The sequence below is a fragment of the Alosa pseudoharengus genome, unplaced genomic scaffold, assembly GCF_046254945.1.
Source record: "Alosa pseudoharengus isolate Yale_2024_CS ecotype anadromous, Long Island Sound unplaced genomic scaffold, YU_APseudo_1.1 YU_APseudo_1.1_scf_2, whole genome shotgun sequence".
NCBI classification, from domain to species: Eukaryota; Metazoa; Chordata; class Actinopteri; order Clupeiformes; family Clupeidae; genus Alosa; species Alosa pseudoharengus.
This window is the reverse complement of record NW_027468663.1, coordinates 33,151,231-33,167,477: the sequence shown is the minus strand read 5'-3', so window position 1 is coordinate 33,167,477 and position 16,247 is coordinate 33,151,231. Positions and strand designations below refer to the sequence as shown.

General features: G+C 41.7%; 1 protein-coding gene across 2 annotated transcripts in view; it reads left to right on the top strand.

Annotated features, from left to right (window-relative positions):
* The window catches only part of sdr16c5a (short chain dehydrogenase/reductase family 16C, member 5a), a 35,111-nt gene that overhangs the window by 3,911 nt on the left and 14,953 nt on the right, over positions 1-16,247 (top strand). For both annotated transcript variants that reach the window (XM_076294680.1, XM_076294681.1), the window contains exons 3-4: positions 2,717-2,848; positions 3,008-3,107. In XM_076294680.1, the coding sequence (XP_076150795.1) occupies positions 2,717-2,848; positions 3,008-3,107 (232 nt within the window). The remainder of the gene's footprint in view (positions 1-2,716; positions 2,849-3,007; positions 3,108-16,247) is intronic.

Genomic DNA, 16,247 nt, shown 5'->3' with positions numbered 1-16,247 from the left:
TCAGGCTAGGGATGAACTGGGTGAGCTGCTGATGGTCTTGTTAGACAAAAGCTGCCTGTCAATCAGCAGCAGCCTCTGCATACTAGCAGGGAACTTCAGATGATTGGGTGGGGATGATGATGAGTCAGATGAGATCAAGGGTGTTGTGGTGGGAGATTGGTTCCACTTCTCCATGCTCACAGTCTCCATTTGACTACTGAGGTCCTGGGGAGTTTGTCACAGATGCTTCACTTTGAGTCATTCCTGCAGTGTCCTTGTTATCTTTTTTCCGGTAACAAGGAGACGGGGGATTCAGGTGGGATATTGGCGAGTCAGCCTTTGGATGACTTTTAGGTTGGTAGTTGAACAAACTAACTCTTTGGATTTGTCTCCTAACATAGATAGGCTACCAGTCTTCTACAGCTTCCACAGCTATTGTAGATGGCAGTTTTTAGAGCCATTGAAGATTTCCTGATGCAGATGTTAATATCCAATGTAATATGGAAAATACTAGGGATCGACCGATATTAGGGGTGTGAATCTCTCATGTAAAAGACGATACGATTCACATCTAGATACATGGGCACGATTCGATACAAGAAAAGATACATGTTCATAAAAAACGATTCAGTACGATTCGATGCGATGCGATTCGATGCAGTTCGATGCAGTTGAAGAATGGAAAGCATTCTGAAAGATTTTTTTATCATTTGCTTAAGGTGCAAATTAATTTTATATTATAAATTATCATGGTCATGTCAATTAGGCAAAAACAAATGTGTGAATATGATTATCTAAACTGAGGTTTGTATCATATATTGTATTGAAATGAAAAAAGAATAGTCTACATTTCAGCCAAACAAAGCAGCCAGATACAACATAAAAATACATTTTTATAGACTTTATAGATTTTATAGAGTTATATCTGATTGTTTTCAAGGAGCTGTAGCCTATTGTTGAGGTAAGACAATACCGAAATAAAATAAAACGGTGCTTAAGACAATCTTGGCCTTTTCTCATAGCTAGAACATAGGCCTACATATCAATGAACTGGGCCTATTTTGTTCCAAGTCTGAGTGAATATGAACAAAATAATAATAATTTGTACATCGTTTTAGCAGCAAGGGCCAAATTATTCTGTAACATTAAGGAAATCCCTTCATCAAACGTAAGGCTACTCTACAGACTATCGTTGCCGTTTAGGAATGCTATAGTAAGTGTTTAATTTCGCGCTGGATTTTGACAAACAAAAGAGTAAAATCTGTCAAACAACGACAGAGTGCGAGTTGTCACGTGCTTAAGTTGCAGTAGATATGGGTAATGAAGTCCTTTGTCTACTTTGGGCAATGAGTATAGCCCAAAACGAACTTCATTACCCACAAATCCGTGCCACGTGTAGTTTCAAAACAGGAAGTGGGATGAACGCGCTGCTTGCAACGTAAATCAGAGTCTGAGCGAGCAGAAAAGGTTATGAACCGATTTGTAACAAGTAAATCGATATAACGACCGGTTCATTTCAGTTTTATTCCGATACGGGGCTTCACATATCGATGTAGCCGTATCTTACACGTTAAAAACGCATACCGATACGTATCGGTTAATCTTTACACCCCTAACCGATATGGATTTTTTAGTGCCGATACCGATTCAAGCTGCCTATTTTCTTGAGCCGATATTTGGAGCCGATACTGCTTTTATTTTGCTCCCTCAATTTACATCATACAAATGACACATAATTACACAAATGATCATAACAAATGTTATAAGTCTCAATTTAAAAAAGGAACATTGAACTTATGGATGGGTGCACTGAATATGGTTAACTGTGCAAAATGCTTTCATCAACATCTTACAACACAGCCTTGATGATGCATTGCTTGCTGACATATTATAAGACATAATTCAGGTCATCACAAAATGTCTTTTGTCAACACATTTAAATAATTTAAGAAAACAATAAGCCTGAAAATTAGCTATTGAAATAAAGTGCTTGATTTGTAATTTAAGACTGCATGGTTTCAATTTTTCTATGTCTATGTTTTTCTAAAAAAAGCTGCCAGATTTGTCAACCACAGAACATAAATCAGCAGAGGAAAATAACGTGGTGTCAAATGTTTCTGTTCTAAATGGCATCAACGTCAAAAGGTATAAAAACATATCTCTCAGTTTTAAAATCTCTCCTTTAGGTAGCACAGCACTCTCATATCGCTGTGATGCGTGTGTCCCACTGAGTGAGACAGACCAGACGCACACACAAACTTCTGTTTGGTAGCTGACGAACCACCATTGAACTGGATTGACAATGATAACGTTAGCAAACGGCTCTAAACAAGTAAGGCATACACGGTATGTCTGGTACATGATAAACGTTAACACGAATTAATATTCAACTACATATAACACGTCTCTCATTATTAAAGCTCTGAAATCACTGCGATGGCAACTCCGCCCGCTCGAAGGGAGAGGGGGAGGGAGACAGTGATTTCTTACACACCGGGCTATACTACAGCATAGGAGTACATCTGGAATGTTATGGTTTTCTTAATGTGTAGAACTGATCAGTCCCTAAAGGTTCAGTGAAATTTGGCTCCATTCACCAGCAACATTTGAGATACAACAGATGACAACATCTTGGTGGGTATTGGGTGGGACATCTAAGTTTGGTAGAAGCCTACCTCTGAAGAGTGTACTGCAATGAAAAGCCTATAGCTTCGATCATGTCCAACTTCTATTTCAGGTTAAAAGAGAGGTTGGGGATGTCAGCATTCTCATTAACAATGCTGGAATTGTGACCGGCAAGAAATTTATGGATGCACCAGATTCTCTCATTGAAAAAACTCTTGAGGTCAACACAATGTCACACTTTTGGGTATGCCAAAGATCCTACTATTTTTTTTTTTTTTTGCTATACTTGGTATGGGATGCATTACATGAATCTTACTTTTACCTTGCATAAGGACTTCATTTACCATCATGCATTTCATTGTAAGGCCATCTTTAATTCATTGCTTTGTTCTTTTACTTTCAGACCTATAAAGCATTTCTTCCAGCAATGGTAGACAACAACCACGGGCATTTGGTCTGCATCTCTAGTTCTGCTGGCTTGATCGGTGTGAATGGGCTGGCAGGTAATGGTTGGGCAGCAGTTAAGGGTTTGGATTCACCTTTAGCAGCTCATGTCATTTTCCTGGTACTCTTCTTTTAGTCGAATGAACAACATGCTTGGCGACACAGTAGGCCTACCTGTTAGACCATACACATGGCTGACCTCAGCATGAGGAATGCAGCAAACAGAAATTACTTAAAGGAACCATATGTAAGATTGTGGCCAAAACTGGTACTGCAATCACTTTCAAAATACTGAAGAGCGGTGTATCCCCTCCCCCTCCCCCCTGACTCGAGGTTGCCTACCCTGATGGCGAAACACTACTGACTTCGTGAGTAGGAGATAGGTGGAGGGTGGCGCATCAGGCCAAAACACAACATGACATGACAAAACACAACAGTTGAGGGCTGCAACTTCACTTTTTAAATGACAATATCCTGGCTGGACTACTGTTGTCAGTGATATAAGTATTTGAAATGAACATGATTTCATTTTCATTTTATGATTAATTGAAATATTTTTCTTACATACGGTTCCTTTAAGCACAAATAGAGGTGGAAGCTCACTGTGATTTATAATTTTTAGGGAGTGGTCTGTAATGATTCTATTCCTAATATCTTCTGATGTAAAGGTCCAATTCAGGTACAATCTCAAGTCACTAAAACAAATCTGGACTAATTGCTATATGAACTGCCTAGTTGTTTTATATTAGATCCAGGTCTTCAGGCTGCTTTTGAAATTATTTTTTAAAACAGATAGATAGCTAGATAGATAGCTAGATAGATAGCTAGATTGATAGATTGATAGATACACATACACATACACATTCTTTAACAGCAGAAAAAGTAATTAAAGTATATAATATAAAAACACAACTAAGCAATAAGGACAGTAGAAGATAAAGAATATACTACAGTAAACATACTAAAATACAAATTATACTAACTAACACTTAATCTAAATCAATTCTAAAAACAGTATCCACATAGTGGTGATTAATCAATCAGAGGCGCTTGCAATGACTGAGGCAGGGACTGAGCCTGTGATTCTCTGTGCATAGTAAGGTAAGGTAAGGTGCTCTGTGTGAATGAGTGTCATGGTGATAGTAGTCATGGTGATAGTGCAAATGAGTAAGTCCAACAGTGCAACAATGCAGAAATAAAGTCTATATATTTAACTATTTTAAGAAAAGGTATAAGCGTGGCCACAGTTCGGGGGGTTATGCATATGTGCTAATGTGCTAATATAGCACACAAACAGTGAGGCAGAAAGACATTGGTAAAAGTGGCTAGTGGACAGACAGTATCCAAACATGGAGGGGGTGAAGAGGCAGACAAACTATGCAGAGAAGTCTATCTCTCCTCTTCCCTTAAGTGAAGCATTGAACAGTTCAATGGCCCTGGGAACAAATGACTTTCTCAGTCTGTCTGTTGTGCAAGGCAAAGTCCTCCACCAGGCTCCTGTACTCCTCCTTCCCGTTCCTGATACACCCCACAATTGCAGTATCATCAGAAAACTTCTGCACGTGGCATGACTCGGTGTTGTAGCAGAAGTCAGATGTGTACAGGGTGAACAGGACTGGAGAGAGCACAGTTCCCTGTGGCGCTCCGGTGCTGCTGATCACCGTGTCAGAGAGACAGTTCTTCAGTCTGACGAACTGCCGTCGCTCGGTCAGGTAATCTGTAATCCAGGTTACCAGGTGAGCGTCCACACCCATCTGCAAGAGCTTGTCTCCCAATCGGAGGGGTTGGATGGTGTTAAAAGCACTTGAGAAATCAAAGAACATGATTCTCACAGCACTTCTCCCCTTGTCTAGGTGGGAATGTGTCCTGTGTAGAAGATAAGTGATGGCATCGTCCATGCCCACTTTCTCCTGGTATGCAAACTGTAACGGGTCTAGTGCATGGCGTACCTGGGGTCTGAGCATACCTAAGACCAATCGCTCCATTGTCTTCATCACATGTGATGTAAGAGCGACAAGTCTGTAGTCATTAAGCTCACTAGGGTGTGGCTTCTTAGGGACAGGGGTGAGACATGATGTCTTCCACAGTGTTGGAGCTTGTCCAAGGCGTAGGCTCAAATTGAAGATGTGCTTCAGTGGCTCCCCCAGTTCAGCAGCACAGGCCTTGAGTAGCCTTGGACACAGTCTGTCAGGCCCTGCTGCTTTATTGCTGCGCAATTTCTTTAGTTAGGCGGTCACTTGATCTGTTGTAATGGTGAGGGGTGCATCTGGGATCTGTGTGTCTGATGGCTGTTGACTGAGGTCGTTGTCACCTCATTGTGATCGCCATGTGGGGGAGGGGTGCAAAATCCAGTGATGGTGGGGGTACGATAGCCTGTGATGATGGAGGTGAGTGTTGCACTGGTATTGAAGGGCTGTGGGGATGGGGGCTGGGGGGATGGTGGACAGACCACCGCCATTGGAGCTGGAGCAGGGCAGTCAAACCTGTTGAAGTGGTTCAACTGGTTCGCCCTGTCCAGGTCCCCCTCCACAGAGCTGCTGTTCTTCTTCAGGCCAGTGATAACCTTCATGCAGTCCCATGTCTCCTTCAAGTTGTTTTCCTGCAACTTCTGTTCCACCTTCCTTCTGTAGTCCTCCTTAGCCTCCTTCAGCTTGAATTTGAGTTCCCCTTGCACGCGCCTCAGCTCTGCCATGTCCCCCTCTCTGAACGCCATCTTTTTCCTGTTAAGAAGGGTCTTGACATTGCTGGTTATCCAAGGCTTGTTGTTGGGAAATCAGCGTACAGTTCTGGTGGGAACAACAATGTCCATGCAGAAGTTCAGGTAGTCAGTTGTGCACTGTATGACCTCCTCTAAGTCCTCTCCATTCTGTAACACACTCCAGTCAGTGCACTTGTGCAGTGCAGTGCAGTGTAAAACATCACATTATAAAGGCATCTACCTTGTGAATGATGCTTTATTTGCATGCTAGCTTGTCAACAGCAAAAGATGTCAACAGCAACTGCTGATATATGCTTAAACTTCCCCCGCTTTATTTGGGTATGACGTCATCCAGATAGCAAAAATACACTGGGACGGAACTGGGCCACACCTACCACAACGTCCGGCATGGATCTGCATAATGGACCTGATCCGGCGTCCAAACGCACATCGGTCCAAAATTGGTCTGGATCCGTTTGACGGATCTGATGCCAATAAGGGCTAAGACTGGCCCAGTTCCGTGTGATACTCTGTGTTACTGACGTGTTCCAGATCTGCTTATCATATGCAATACGGGTCCGCTTATTGTGTGTGGTACGGACCCGTTTATCAGGTATCAGCCGGCTTTATTTGACATGTGAAATGTGATTGGTAATTAATTATCCTGAAATCTGTTTGCTACACATTTGCTAACAGGTTCGTTATAGGTTCACCCAGGCTAAAGTTCGTAAAGTTTTCCAAACAGCTCAACTAATAAACATAAGCTAGGCTACAAACACAACATGGGGGGGGGAAACTTTACACGTAAGTGTCTTTTTATTTTTTATTTATATCAACAACCTGGCTGTAGAAGTGCAATCCCAGACAAAAGTTTAAGAAACATTAGGTGTTAATTCCACTGTTCCCATCAATATTCAGGCTGTCTTCATGCCTCAGTCATATCCATGGTCAATCTGAAACAACACAAAATAAACATCAGCCATTTATTCCTTTTTGAAAATAGGCTAACTCACAATTACACTCATTTTTTATCATCAGTGATCTTGTTAGCATTATCACTGTTTTTTCCAAAATAGTTATTGTAATGGCTGTTTTGCTCAAGCTAATAAGCTAGTATTGCTGGAAAATAATAGCATATAACATTAACAGTAAAGTTATCAATCGATAGTGACCACTGCTAGGTAATAATAGAAATAATGAAATGAGCATTTGATCAATACTGAGCCAACTATATCTTCTTCCAGCCTTACTGTAGAAATTAAGTGGCCATGAGAACATAGAGCTCCTCCATGGTTTCTAAATTTGTGCCATTCCAAAATACCTTTTTTTTCTTTAGCAGCCAGTAGGGACAATGAAGTAGAGAAAGGACAGTCAATTTAGCAGAATCAGCACCTTTAATTAATGTCATTACCACCTGGGTCTGCTGTGAAAAAATAGTCTTTCGGCTCATATCCGTAATCCTGGGGCCTATTGCACAAAAGCAAAATTAAGACATTTGGGATAAGTTACTGAGCCGCGCTCCATAGACCTCTCCAGAATAAGTCCCGCCTCCGTAACTTCCGTATCCATCCAACTTCCGGTCGTCAAATGTCTATGGGAAATAACATGGCGTTTCGAAAGATCGTACCTGTCAAACTCTGTAGGTGACAAAGTAGAAAAAGCTGGTGGGCCGATTGGTCTACACACTTCTGCCATCTAGTTTCCACTGGATTTTTTGATTGTCGGTGCCGTTTAAGTAGTAAACTATTATTAATGCTAACTGGGAGCTAGTTCCGATATACGCGGGCGGAAGAGGGCGTTAGATCTTGCTCACAACCAACCAGTCACAACCTAACGTGATGGTCATTTTCACGTGTGATTCATGCGTGGTTTCAGTGGTCTATAAATGTAAATCGTTTGCAAGGTTCAGCCTCTTGTCAACATGACTTAACTTTGGTTTGACTGTGCGAGTTTGTTGGCTGTTATTGAGATATTTTGAAAAAGAAAGAAATTGCATGACCTTGATCAGAACAGAAGCGTGCATTAGCTTAGTGCTTCTTACTGATATATTTCTACTTTAACGGCACCGACAATCAAAAAACCCAGTGGAAACTAGATGGCAGAAGTGTGTAGGCCAATCGGCCCACCATTTTTTTCTACTTCGCCACCTACAGATGTTTTACTGGTATGATATTTCGAAACACCATGTTATTTCCCATAGACATTCGACGCCCGGAAGTTGGATGGATACGGAAGTTACGGAGGCGGGACTTATTCTGGAGAGGTCTATGAATCCAAAACAAGAGCGTACAGGCAGAGAATGTCTAATAAGGGGAGAACTGCCACTCTCGGAAAACTTCCGGTTTCTGAACTGGTTGCAGTTCCTCCTGTGGTTCCACATGAGGGCGCTCGTCCACGAGTGCAGAATGCATGGAGGTCTATGGAGCTGTACCCCTCAAAATCCACTTTTCTCGGGTTATACATTTTTTTCAAGTAATTTGAATATTGTATTCGAAAGGGGAGGCAAAGAAAATACACTTGGTTGAGTATTATATTTTTTAAAGTCACTTAATTGTTCTAAAAAGCCTTTCAAACGTGTCAATGACGTCATTTATTTGCACAATGCTAGCGTGTTATGGGCAACAACGACCCAACCTTTAAGAAATCAAAAGGACATAAGTACTCGTTCATTTAACTTTTGACCTATAACCCATGCTGAAGTTATACAAACTACAATCAAATCTGAGATATGTCAACGACAATCAGGTGAAGGAGACAAATTTAGCCGTCTAGCTCTATTGACTCCCATTCATTCTGCACTCATGGCGATCGCCCCCAGTGGAACTCTGGTGGAACTGCAACCAAAATTCGGTACAATACACGGGTTTCTCGTTTACCAACAAAACTAGATGCGCGCGCAGCCGTGGGGCAGAAGACGCTTGGTGGCCGTCCACAACGTTATAAACTTAACCTAAATAGTCTGTAAGTGCTGTAAGCTACAATCTGATTTTTTTTGTATACCCCTGTTGTCTCAATGATGATAACATCTCATTTCAGACTATATTTCAAAGTTTGCCGTTCATTTGCATTATTAACATAACATCGTATTTTGTCATTTTTGGCGAAGACATGCATTCCATTAAATATGTTCAATATCCCTAACATTCTCTAACCATCGTGATTTCAAATTGGTGCAGTTTTCAGCACAAAAACTCATTTTTTTCTTTTGCATTGCTCTATGCTGTTCTATGGTGCTTTCTGCCTCTTGGTTGCGCACGCATGTTTTCGTGACGTTGCATAGAAATCCATGTATGGGACTTAATACGGAGTGGCCAGGCTCTCCGTAGACGGGCTTTGGTACAAGCTTAATTGGTTGCACAACGAGCAAGCCAGGATGAGCAGACACGGATTCATCAAGCCAGGTGAAACCTATCCTGGCAAGTGCGCGCTCACGGCTCCCTCAAATAGACCCCGCCACCGATCACAGATTCACTGATTCACCATGGCAACTAGAGCGGCTTCATTGCTTCTTCTACGGTGTGAAGTAGGTAGCAATTAAGACGTCTTGTGGGGGGACAATTAGTTAGGTACACCATTCGCTATTGTAAGGTGACAACATTCTGTCTGCTTACAATAAACATCCTGTCCACGCAGTTTCTGCAGTATTAAACAAAGAACCAAAAGAATGGCATACAGAAAACCACTAAAATCTAACAATCCCCCCGTCTGATCATAAATCAACTACATATATGATCACAATAAAGGCAAACACAAACATCAAAATGATCAAACAATTTCGAATAAAACTTAAGATTGTTAACAACCAAACATTTCCTGTAGTGTAGTGGTCAAGAAAAAAACAAAAAAAATTTTCTTAAATCGTAAACAATCAAATCATTCCTATAGTGTAGTGGTCAAGAAAAATCTCTCAAAAGTAAGAGTCTAAAACTAAAAAAAATGTTATAATCGCCAAACGATAAAACAATTCAAACAAAGCTTAGATTGTTATCAATCAAACCTTTCCTTTACACTGTGTGCAAAATTATTAGGCAAGTTGTATTTCTGAAGATTAATTGTATAGTTGAACAAATACAATGATGTCAGTCAATCAAAAATGTTATTAAACCTCAAACCTGAATATTTAACAAAGGGAAAGTGAGTTTTGGCTTTCTCAGGAGAAAATCTATGTGTGCAGAATTATTAGGCAACTATTGGTGTGCAGAATTATTATGCAACTAAATAAGAAACTAAAATGTTCCCACCCCACTTGTTTATTTTCATTTCTAAGAGTAAGAATAAACAAAATAAACAACTCAAAATGTACAAATAAACACTTCTGACATTTCATGAAATATTCAGCGACCAATATAGCCACCCTTCTTTTCAATAACTGTCATGAGCCTTCCATCCTTGGAGTCTGTTAATTTTTTGATCTGTTGATGATGAACATTTTGTCCAGCAGCAACCACAGCCTCCCAAATGCTGTTCAAAGGGGTGTACTGTCTTCCCTCACTGTAAATCTCACATTTAAGAAGGGTCCACAAGTTCTCAATGGGTTTAGGTCAGGTGAAGAAGGGGGCCATGTCATTATTCTGACATCTTTAAAGTCTTTGCTGGCTAGCCACTCAATGGAGTACTTGGATGCATGTGATGGAGCATTGTCCTGCATAAAAAACATGGCCTTCTTGAAGGATGTAGTTTTTTCTGTACCACTGCTTGAAGAAAGTATCTTCTGGCAGTAGTTTTGGGAGTTGATTTTAAGTCCATCTTCAACCCGAAAAGGTCCAACTAGCTCATCCTTAACAATAGCATCCTTAACAATAGCAGCCCATACTAGCCCTCCACCTTGCTGGCGTCTGACTAAGTGGAGCTCTGTGCCCATTAGTGATCTAGCCACGGGCCCATCCGTCTGGTCCGTCAAGAGTCACTCTCATTTCATCTGTCCATAAAACCGTTGAAAAATCTGTCTTCAGATATTTCTTGGCCCAGTCTTAACGTTAAACGTATGAGTCTTAAGTGGTGGTCGTGTTTCAGCCTTTCTTACCTGGGCCATGTCTCTGAGCACTGAACACCTTGTACTTCTGGACACTCCAGGTAGGTTGCATTTCTGGAATAAGGCCGTACTGGAGGTCAATGGGTTCCTGGTAACTTCATGTTTAATTATTCTCACGTCTCTAGCAGTTATTCTGCGCCTTTTTTTCTCCACGCGTTTCTTGCAACCCTTTTGACTATTTGCAACAAAACGTTTGATTATTCGGTGATCACGCCTCAATATCTTTGCTTCTTCAAGAGTGCTGCATCCCTGTGAAAGGCATTTTACATTTTTTTGCTTTTCAGAGTCTGTTAAATCTCTTTTTTGGCCCATTTTGTCTGAGGTGAAGAAGCTGCCTAATAATTATGCACACCTTGATTGTAGGGTGTTGATCACTTTAGGCCACACCCTCCCTCATTACACAATACACATCAACTGATGATGCATAAATCCAATTAGCAGTCAGGTTTATATAGGTTGGAGTTGGAAATATGCATAAAAATGATAAGGTAAAAATACTCACTTGCCTAATAATTGTGCACACGGTGTAGTGTAGTGGTCAAGTAAATCGGAATCTCAAATGTAAGAAGCTACAAAATACCAAAAATGTTTCTATAGTGTAATGTCTGGGTCGGAGCTGCATAACAACTCCCTTCCCTGTTTGAGGGCAATCATGGGTATGCATGTTTCCCGCAAACAAATATAGTCCCATTCATGGCCATCTTGACATCCAACATCTGGTTGTGGTCCGGCAGTGGGAGGACGTCTGATATGAAAACCATCATTGTCAGGATCACGGTTGTCATCCACTCTGTGCATCCTGGGGTCACTCCCATGTCGCTATGATCACTGCTGGTGTCGTCGTCAAACGGCTGTTTGGGGGTTGTGGTCACGGACAGTAGTTTCTGAAATGACAAACAAAAAAGAGCGGCAGTATACTAATGCTCACAGAAAATTGAAAAAAAAAACATGCAAATTAGGCTGAAAACAAACGTCTATCAAATTTATAAAAGGGTCATATCATTTCATTAAATAGACTAAGATTCAGCATCATGTAATTTCTAGGACCTGACTCAAGGTTTAGCCATGGTCGTCTGAGACTGCATTAGAGGGTGACACGGGAAGCAATTTTCACTCCCGTCCCATCCCGAGCCCGCACAAATACTCCCGTCATATCCCGATCACGTGACAGCCCCCCCAAAAAAATTCTGTCCCGCAAAATCCCGAGAGAAAGACTCCCGAATCCCGTCCCGCTCCCTATGTTGATGTCTAAAGTTATCCGACTGTTAGGCTACAGTAGCGTGCGGTGACCATACATTTTGGTAGGGCAGAAAGCCTTGTCTAACTTTTCTTTAATAGCCGATCATTTTGGGCTATATTAAAATTACATATTTTACAGTACTTTGCTGTAGGCTATGCTTAAATCATTTCATAGTTAGATCTCATCCCATCAGTTAAGTTTGCACCGTTCTCATCACGTTAAACCAGCGAAGCATAGCAACGTTGCTATGAGTAAACAAAACAATTTTTTGTGTTCCGCCAGGGTTATGCGATAAATATATTGAGGAATGCGATCGTCAAGGTGTCATGCCCCAACATTGCATGACACATTAAACTCAACGAGAATCGCTTTCCCGGACAGCTCGTGCAATTGAATAGAGTTGTCCTTTGCTGATACTTTCGCCTGTAACTGTTTCTTTGCATCCATTTTGCCTTAGGGCCTATCGCTGAAGCTGATTGATTGTGAACAGGGCAGCTGCTTGTCTTGCTCTGATAGGCTACCAATCAACAACAAACGTATTGTGGGTTGTAATTGGTTCTCTTTTCTAAAACGAAATGCCTCACGTCTTTGGGCGCACTCACTGCATTGCAGCGTCATTTTTTAAGTTAATAATCTCTGGCTTCCCGCCAGCTCCCGTTTATTATTTCCTGTCCCGTCCCAATCACGTTACCAACAGTGAAATTTACTCCCGTACTGCGGGAAACCCGCGGGAATACCGTGACCCGCGGGAGTCCCGAAAAATTGTCACCCTCTAGACTGCATCAGTTGCTAACAACGTGTGGAATGGCCCTTCCCAATTAGCTTCAAAGACTACTCTGAGTGGGTCGTTAATCATCGCCCAATGGCCAGGTAGGGAGTGTCCCCCGTCAAGATGCTTGTGACACTCCATTGTCAACTGATGGCCTGCTGTTTTGAATGTTTCAGCCAATTCAGAACAATATGCACTCAAAGCATCTGATCCCAAATGTACAATCGCAGTACACAAAACAAGTGCAGACATAGGTTTTCCAGTCACAACTTCAAGCGGGCCAAGCCCTGTCTCTTTGTTGTTGGTAGGACTCACTCTGCACACAACCGGTGGCAATGACACAAACCAAGGAAAACCTTTCTGGTGGCCTTTATCATACCTTTCCTTCTAAAAATGATTCATTCTCTCAACTCCTGTTAAGGATTGTGGGTGATGAAAACCATGGGATGGCCATTGGGTGCCCAGCACCCTGCCAACCTCTGCACAAACAGCTGCAGTAAAACCCAAGCTATTCATTTTAGGCAGCGTCTGACATGCTTGCCCAATCCACATTTTAGCAGGCTCAACAGAAGTGGTCACATGTTGTATCTTGTTAAAGATCATTTTCTCGCCTTCAACATCACAAACAGATTGGATGTGGTTTGTAACCGGCAGAATTTGCTCATTTAAACAAGTTGGCATCGGCTCAGATCTCACACTTTGGACACTCCTTATTTCATCCTGAGCCTTCTCCACCTTTAGTGACGACTTCTTCTCTGCTAAAGCAGATATTTCAGCCTTAAGCTCAGACAATTCTCTCTTGAGCGCATCAACCCTTTCTGCCGCCTCCTTCTTCTCGGCAGCCTCGCGCCTAAGCATGGCTTGATTCAAGATGACTAAAGACAATGGCAGCTTATTTCTATCGGATAGACGTTGCATTTTCCCCCATGCTCGCTGCAAATCGGCCATAGGCCACAAATTATCATCATCATTCACAATGCCATATTTCATTTCAATCCTTTTCTCGGTCTCCTCCATCCTGAGATGACCGTTCAAAAAATCTCTCACCGTTGTAACTATTTCATCTTCACTAACTTGGGGCGCTGCCATCCCACCTTTCTCAGTTGTAGGGATCTGGCTGGCACAGGCCCTGTTCCTTTTACTGAACATTGTGTTAGTTAGTTAGATGTTAAAATGAAATGATAGATATCCAACAAGATGTTACTGGTAGGCTACGTAGCCTACTTCAAGCATCACTGCTTAGATGTTAACATTTAAAACAAATTGTGTTTCCCAACTTGTCTGGAAACTGCGCTTGATTCCCTCAGGCAATTCAAAACGCTGTGCCCTGATCAATAATCTCCTGTCTGATTAGTGCTGTAAAGCGCACGCAGGTTACAGCCCAGCGAGAAATATTATCAGGCGCATCAAAGACTCCGCCGAAAACACTGTGTTTGTACTTGTACGCAGTCTTACAGCCCAGCGCAAAATATTAACAAGCACATAAAAACTGTGCACTATCAAATTTCTCCTGCCTCGCAGCGAACAATATGCCTGCCTAGCCTCAGCTATGCACCACACCAAATCCAGTCATTCTTTGTTGCAGCCTCACACCCTGCACCATAGAACTACAGAATAAGACTTGAAACACTGTCTTACAGCGCAGCGGGAAATACTAACAAGCACATAAAACAGTAGCTACAAACTCTAACTTAGCCTTAAGCTACAGTTAGCCTCTAATTTAGTCAGTCACCACTACTAAATTAGCCAAGAGATAAAAAAAATCTATCTCAAAACATCCACAAAATGAAAAAACAGAATGCAAAGCTCAAAATGCTTAAATAGGCCTACGACGTCAAAATAGTTGTATACACAAAACATGCAGGACGGTTGGCTTCTAGACAGCTGCAGGCAAAACTTTTTCTTGCTCAACCCACTGGTACACTCTGGTCAAACTATAACCCAAAAACAGCAAATTTCTGTTCTTTTTTGTAGCATTAAAAATTAAAAATGACTCACCATTGAAACAGGCTGTTGTCCTCTTCAGGATGAATCTTGTTTTTTCCTTATTTCACGTACAACTGGGTGGAAACACCAACTGAAGAATGCTATTGAAATTGTCTCCTTAATTCCAAATGGAGACACCGTTGACCGAGTAGATTCCAGTGTAGTTAGAGCAGGTAAAACTTGAGGCTGGCTTGCGAAAGAATAGTTCTTTATTCTGGATGTAACAACAGAGTTCTGGTAACCCTGTTGTACGCACAGCACAGCACAGTGTTGCAAGGTGAAGCCAAGGTAATGAACTGAAGCAAAGATCTGGGATACTCCTGGCTAATTATAATACCAGAATATACATTCACGTCTGGGGTCAAATTGGAGGGGGGGAAACAGGCAGTGATATAGCCTTATTCAATTAAGACGTCTTGTGGGGGAACAATTAGTTAGGTACACCATTCGCTATTGTAAGGTGACAACATTCTGTCTGCTTACAATAAACATCCTGTCCACGCAGTTTCTGCAGTATTAAACAAAGAACCAAAAGAATGACATACAGAAAACCACTCAAATCTAACAGTAGCGATAGCCTTTTCACAACAGCAACAAACAGCAACACCTCTGTTTAGGAGAACATTGCAACTAGTGCCGTGACCACCACGCGCAAAATGGTTAGGCACTCCCGTGACGTCACATTGTCGCATGACAGGTCGGGAATGGCGAGTATGTAAAAGTTAATTTATGCTCACAAACGTTTAAATAATGACAGTGGGTCTAGGTATATGTGATAAAAATGTGTAGTGGGCAGTGGAATAACTATTGGTTTCCGTTTGTGGTGACTGCTGACTGAGATAAGGGATGAGATTAAATAGATCCTGGAATTTAGCCTGTTCTGGAGCAGGCTAGCTCCACAGAATAAATCGCCATGGTAACTTATACCATAACATATCCTGCTGCCCCCTATCCCGCTTTTGTGCAACTGGATCACGGATAAATTGAGCCAGGATAACCAAGATATCCCGGCTTAATCCCTTATCCTTGTTTTGTGCAATAGGCCCCAGAGGGGTATTTCACAAAGGCAGAATTAAGACATCCAAGATAAGTGATAAAGCGAGGTTTGACATAGCGTTGTCTGGTCATCCTAGCTCAACTCGTTTCACTAATGCCAATCCAGGATGAGTAGGAGCGACTATGTCAAGCCAGGTGTAAGTAATTCAGGATGTGTGCGCGTTCTCGTTTCTGCTCCAAAGTGCCCACGGTTGGAATAAAAAACACGCGGAAAATAGCGTCATTCACACAAAGTGAACAACCGATTTTGATATAGACTAACAATGAAGTAAAGTTATCCTTTTTGGAATTGGGAATCATGGCTATTTCTGTAAAACAGCAGAAGTAGGCATGGTAGACCAACTGAATGCAAATTTACGTATGCACCCACGTGTGAGTGCTTCCTTGTCTCGGCACGCAACATCATTAAGAAGGCGCT